The sequence below is a fragment of the Mercenaria mercenaria genome, chromosome 5 (assembly GCF_021730395.1).
Source record: "Mercenaria mercenaria strain notata chromosome 5, MADL_Memer_1, whole genome shotgun sequence".
Classification (NCBI taxonomy): Eukaryota; Metazoa; Mollusca; class Bivalvia; order Venerida; family Veneridae; genus Mercenaria; species Mercenaria mercenaria.
This window is the reverse complement of record NC_069365.1, coordinates 82,467,360-82,474,171: the sequence shown is the minus strand read 5'-3', so window position 1 is coordinate 82,474,171 and position 6,812 is coordinate 82,467,360. Positions and strand designations below refer to the sequence as shown.

At 31.3% G+C, this 6,812-nt stretch overlaps 1 protein-coding gene across 2 annotated transcripts in view; it reads left to right on the top strand.

The window, feature by feature from the left end:
- Nucleotides 1–260: 260 nt before the first annotated feature.
- Nucleotides 261–6,812, top strand: part of LOC123558576 (carbonic anhydrase-related protein 10-like) — a 125,320-nt gene continuing 118,768 nt past the window's right edge. The window contains exon 1 of one of the 2 annotated variants that reach the window (XM_053544137.1): nt 261–1,822. In XM_053544137.1, coding sequence (XP_053400112.1) covers nt 1,729–1,822 — 94 coding nt within the window. In that variant the 5' untranslated portion in view covers nt 261–1,728. The remainder of the gene's footprint in view (nt 1,823–6,812) is intronic. The other variant, XM_053544139.1, reaches the window with a different exon arrangement.

Below are 6,812 nucleotides of genomic sequence, written 5' to 3'. Positions count from 1 at the left end.
CGATGGAGTTGATCTACACAGATAAACACATAAAACATCGTTCATTTCATTTTCTTCACGACTGGAGGATGGAATAAAGAAAATGGCGCCTGTCGGCTTTAATTGAATTATATATCAGAAGTTGAGAGTATATTCTATTGTTCTGTGCGTCTCGCGATGATCGATTAATTTGATATTAATTCAATTAGAATTCTGCCCCACGCAGACAGAGCTTCGCTCTTTCTTCCAGAATACAATCAGGAGCACTCCACAGATACATTCAATCGTGTCTTTAAATATTAATGAACACCCAAACACAACGGCACACTGAAATTAATTGCGAACGAAATAAGGAAAAGGTTTTACTCTTTTAGATGTTTCTAGTGTGATGACAAGTTCTTTTGCCTAGAAGGGATATTGTGATAACAGTATTCACTCTTAGTGATTGGACACTTGCTATAAAACAGCATTCGGAATCAGATAGCGAAAGCATCGGCAATGGAAATATTAACCGTAGAGTTAAGTGAAACTGGATGTTTGGCGGAATACTTTCTCTGATAGAAGGACGTAAATTTGTGCGGCCTGTATATGCGCCAAAGAAAAATGTATTTCAAATAAATAAGGAAAATAGTCTTGGAAGAAGATAACTTGATTTTTTTTCTGAATTTAACTTGAAAGACAGGAGACTTGAACAAATAAGAAGAAATACTGGATATAATTCATGTAGAAGTTAAAATTATATTTGGAAAGTGTGGGGCCGAAAATCAAATTGAACAATAAAATATTGATAATAGAAATACATGTTGGTAACATAAGGCCAAGAAAATAATTTTGAATGAACCAAAAATATTTTTGGATAATTGTGCTCATTTTTATTTTATATTTAAGGCTAACATAAACTGTATGGATGAAATAAAGAGTAACATTTGTTTTTAGAAATATTGCACGAGAAATTCGTGATGAAGAAGCGATGAAGTCATAGAATTGCAACTGATCATTCTCATCCTCTTGGGCGTTGAATATCGTTTAAATGCTAATTTGTAAAATGATAAAAAGTAATTAAATTTATTGCATTGTTTGACATCTTTTCAATGGAAAAATATTCAGAAGGGCGTTTATGCAAATATTTCAATACTAAATACAAGTGAGACAATATCGATAAAAGAATTATCCGAGGTTTTGTTTAGTTGTACCGACAGTATTTTATGACGGTTTCAATGGTTGTATTAAGTTCCAATTGTTTATATTGATCGCTGAACAAAGGGAAAATGTTTATCCGTTTAAATAAATCAATATTATTACTTTAATTTCTTTGAAGTGCGGACCAATTACGCATTAATTACCAATTTTTTTTTCGAGGCACCGTTTGTTAAATAGTGAATTTTATTCCGGATTGGAATTTAATGAATTGTGGGATAGTGTTTTTTTCTAAATGTAAATAAAATAGAGATGTAATCGATGCTTGGCATTAAGTACAGACACTTAAATAAACGACATTGGGATTAGCATCAAGTTTCAGCAAATGAATAAATATTTGTTGATGAATTTTTTATTAATCTCTCTTATGAGGGATTACGAACAAAGCTTACAGAGAGAATAAAACTATAAAGTGTTGATCGGGTAATTCTTCGGAGACTCATATTGACATATGAATTTCTATACTTAATGTTCTGCAGTTGCTAAAAGAAACGTTTAAAGTGTATCAACAAACTGGATTCCTAAAATATTGCCATCACATATGATAAATAAATGAATATATTGAATATGGATGTAATCGGTGAATATGTACAAGTCAAAAAGATGTTGATTATATGCATGCTGCTGGTTCTACAGTCAAAACCAGGTAAGTGAATGTTTGATACAATTATTTGTAAAAAAAACATTTCGTCAATGTCTTACCAAATACTGGAGGAATATATCGACATGATATATCCTGGTAAGGAATTTATATGAGATGGATGGAACTGTTAAATGTTTTAAAATATGTTCATTTTCCTTGAATCAAACATCAAAATATCTTCTTTTTTATTTCCCATTGAAATTTGTTTGTTTTTTTTGAAATGACAGTTATTGCTTTATTTTTTGTATTGGTTTCTCCTAGATTTATGAAATGGCGTTGTCTTATTAAAACAATATATTTATCATTATTGTTAATAAAATTTGAATAAAACTAAATTTTATGAAAAAAAACCCTCACTACACTGAATTTAACACTGGAGTTTACTACATGAAACTAAAATGATTTAAACTATCTTTAAAATTCTTTCAGTATTTTATCGATACATTTTGAACGATATATAATATATTTACATTTCGTTCTTACAAATTAAAGGAGAACATTTCGCAGTGAATAACAGTAGCAGAATTTGTGAATACAGAACTAAAATTAGTAATGATATTAGTACAGGTATAATAAGATACAAATGTATTATGTTTGTTTCGGTATTATACCGTACTTTTCTCATATTTGTATTATTCGATCATTTGCTAGATGACACAGTTATTATTTGCTTTTCAACAATAATATGCAGTTTTATCTTGTTATTTTACCGATACAAATACTGAAACAAAATCTGCATTAAGCCTTAGACTGGCTGATTATTATCTTTTTTCCGAAGCAATGGATACTTCAGAATGTAACAATTTTCGCTTTTGTTATTATACATAAAAGGTTTCTTCTGAATATTATGACATGTAAGACTGGGACAAACAGTCAACACTGCTTGTCTGTAAAATCGTTTGGTTCTTGAAAGCGCAATTTAAACCAATTTTATGCACGTTATTGTAATAACAATAAAACACTGATTTAGTATTCAATGTTTAATGTATCATTAACATTGCATAATAAAGCACAAATAAATGTTTAAAGGTAACATGCCATTCTAAATAATACACTCTTGATTTCACGTCAACTCTGTATGAAAAGGTAAACAATGTTAATATTGATTCATAAATATTTTATATTCAGCCCGACTACACAAATGTTTTTCGTTATGCAAGAAATAAAATGTTGTTTTTTTTCCCCACCACACAGATATAACGTTATATTTACCTGAGTGAAAATTACTGCATACACCAACAGGCTTATGTTCAGAAGCAATCGACTCGTCAATGTTTCATTTTTGATTGCTTCACATTTTCAGCGGTATTGTTCATGCCAATCTTGTATCAACAAGACAGCGACAATGTCTAAAATGACAAATTACTCGCTAATACGGGCTTAAGTAATCCTATGAAAGAGCAAATTGCCAGAAAAGTGGAGTTTGTAAATTGAATATCGCCCTTCTTCATTGCTGAATAATATAATCGGTTTCTGTTTAAGTGCAGTTCATTCGCTGCAGTCTGCTTATATACATAGATACGTAACTTAAATTGTATTCAACATTTTGCCGACGGGAACGAATCTAAAAATTGCAAACGTTAAAAAGCAATATAAAACATCACAATTATTAGTACTGTGATGCTTGGTAAAAGAGTGCTTTAACATAACATTGTGTTGCAAAGAATAACCAAAAAGTCATTAATCTTTAGCCTGCTGGTGGCAAGTGTTTTTGCCATTGCGACCGGTGCAGATCAAGATTAGCCTGCACATCCGTGCAGTCTGATCATGGTCTGCACTGTTCGCTATTCAGTCAGTAAATTTTCATTGAACACACCTTTGAATAATAAATGGTACTGTCTAAATTGAATGATGGACCATTCCATTTTAGAAATTTAGCAGGCTAAAGGTTAAATTGTTATCCTCATAATAAATACAAAAAAAATAAAATAAAGAAACTTTAATGGTCAGGGAATATTGTGTTCTCACTGCATTTTCGATCATGGAATTTAACTTGCAAAATGCGCTTTATTGTCATCACAATCAAGACATACTGACTGAATAAATCACGTCAAAACGTGTCTGCTTTTATTTCGCTCGTTTGCGTTCTTTGCCTCTTGAGGAACTTTCCATGGATTTAATTTGCATTGTCCAAAGTTATACAATGGAGCAGAAAGAACTGGCGAGACATGAATATGCATACATTTACAAAACCTAAAGTATTAATACGTCGTGGTTAATAAGTCGCTCTGGTATTAATTTTCAGGAACGGAAGTGTACCGGTTATTGTTTGATTTCTTTTTTAGTTAGCCTGTAAAACTGAGTTTATTACATGTCTGAATAACTCGCTATTCAAATAACAATAAAACAAAAATTGCCAAAAACGCTGAATCTCTGAATCGAATTAATCATTTACCATTTAAGTACTTACCATAGATTACGCTTCAGTCTGCTTATTTTCAGAAAGACTTAAACAAACGGGGACTATTCTATAAACAAGTTCATCAGATAGAGCCTCCAAAATAAGACGTTAAGATTATAATACTATCGGGAAGTTATGAAAATATAGTACCATAGTACTACTGTATGATTTACGACATGAGCTGCCCGACACTTCAGTATAATTTCACTTGTATGACAATAATATGTCCGACAACAATATGACAGCATAGTTGTTGAGGCAGGTGCGTCCATAGTTGCAGGAGTGTTACGTTATATTTAAATAAGCAATATATGACATAGTGTTATTACTTTCAAATGTAAAAATAACTTTAAATAAACGCTTCTTTCTGGTAACAAATCGTAAGTCTATATTTAGGTTATCAGCTGTCTGCAGGTTAATGCGACGGCAAAGCTGCTTATTTCGCATCAACAATGAGTGTCTGTAATTTATTGTTTTTGGCTTGACATTTTAACAGTCCACGTTTTATCCCTTTCGAGAATGTTTTGCAATGGTATACCATTGAATTGATTTAGGAACGTCTGATACATCAAGTATTCATGTAACATTGAAGCTGCTCCATTAAAAAGTAAACGCATAATATTACAGTGTTTTACTTTGTAACACATTCTGGTTTAACTGCGGGCTGAGCACTATGTATATACATAAACACGTGTAAAGTGATATGTCTTATGCATTTGTACGTAAATGTAATTATATTAGATATTCAACGGTGTTTCAAATTTAAGATATTATTTCAAAAAAACTTCTTTTTTACATTTAACTTTTCAAGTTTTCTGCCAGGCTTTATTTTAAAAAATCGAAATATAATCTACAAATTACTCTAAAGTTCTCTTAATCTGATAACAAGATATTTTAAATTTAAAAAAAATCCATAACAGTGTCTGTCTTTTGGACTGAAAATGTATTTATCCCCTGAAAAAGGACAAATTAAAATTTCGAAGAAAAAATATTTTCGCCATTTTAAAAACATGTTTGCGATCTACTAAAATATCCCGAGTGTTTTATAAAATTCTGTTCACAAATAATGTCAAAATTTATCTTAAACCCTTTTGGTGTCAGAAAATAGATGAAATAAAAGGGAAATTAACCCCGATTCGCAAAAAATGACAAAACTATTTGAATTATTTACTAAAATAAAAAGTTAAATTGTTTACATTTATTATATAATTTATATTTCAGACTTTTGTTTTATTATGACATTAATTTTACATTAACTTACACTCTGTTTTTTTTTATTATTAAGAAAGTATACTGTAATAAGCAATCAATTCGGTTGTGGTAATCAGCACTCTTGGTACCAAGTGCAAAAGCGTTAGTTTTACATTGTGGTACTTAAGTTCGTTTGCAAAACATTACTTAATTAGTCAGAACAATTTTTTTACGCTAGATATAAAACAAAGAAAATAAATTAAATTGAATGTAGTATTAATACATATATTTATTATGTTCTCATATTATTTTTAAAACTTTTATTGTATTAACCATTTAATCATAGTGACTTAGCTATGTCCTTTATTATATAACAGTGCAGTGATATCTGACTAGACAAGATATCGCTATCTATGTTGCTTATTTTTAATGTATAGGAATATAACAAGAAAATAATATTATACAATTTGTAGTATTCAGTTATACTTTCGATATCAGTTAGCTTCATTCAGAGGTTATAAATTCAAATGAGCCGCGCCATGAGAAAACAAACATAGTGGCTTTGCGACAGCATGGATCCAGACCAGCCTGAGCATCCGCGCAGTCTGGTCAGGATCCATGCTGTTCGCTTTTAACGCCTACTGCAATTAGAGAAACCGTTAGCGAACAGCATGGATTCTGACTAGACTGCGCGGATGAGCAGGCTGGTCTGGATCCATGCTGGTCGCAAACCCACTATGTTTGTTTTCTCATGGCGCGGCTCAAATGTGTTTTATTTTTGATCGTCTTACATTTCCTTGCATATTGTTTTGTTGCCTTTAAGATTTTGACAAATCCTGCAGCGACAAATTACTCGCTTATTCGGGCTTAGATAGTCTTATGAAATAACAATTTCTTAGAAAACCGCGTCACCAAATTCAATAAAGTTGTTCTGCGTTGCCCAGTAATGTAATCATTTGCTGTTTAAATACAGAACATTGGCTTCAGTCTGCTTATATGCATAAATCCGTAAATAAAAGGAGTAAATTTGCCGGCAGGGATTATTCAATGAACAAATTCGTCAGTTATAGGCTTGAAAAAAATGACGATGCCATAAAATGGAGATTTTAAGTATCTAAATATTGTCAGAAAGGTACGAAGATATCTAAGTACTACTTGATGACGCACTCTTTGCCCTGATCGTCATTGCTGTTATTGGAGCAGTTGATGTGCCATGTGGGTAAGAAAGAGATAAAATAACTTTGTCACAGATGCGTCAGAAGTTGCTAGAATGATATGTATTATTTGAATATCTAAGTGAACTATATATCGCAAAGCCTTATTACTTTAAACTACGAAAAATAAAAAAAAAATTAAACATATTGTACTGGCAACAATTATGACGTTTAAGGTAGTTCTGCA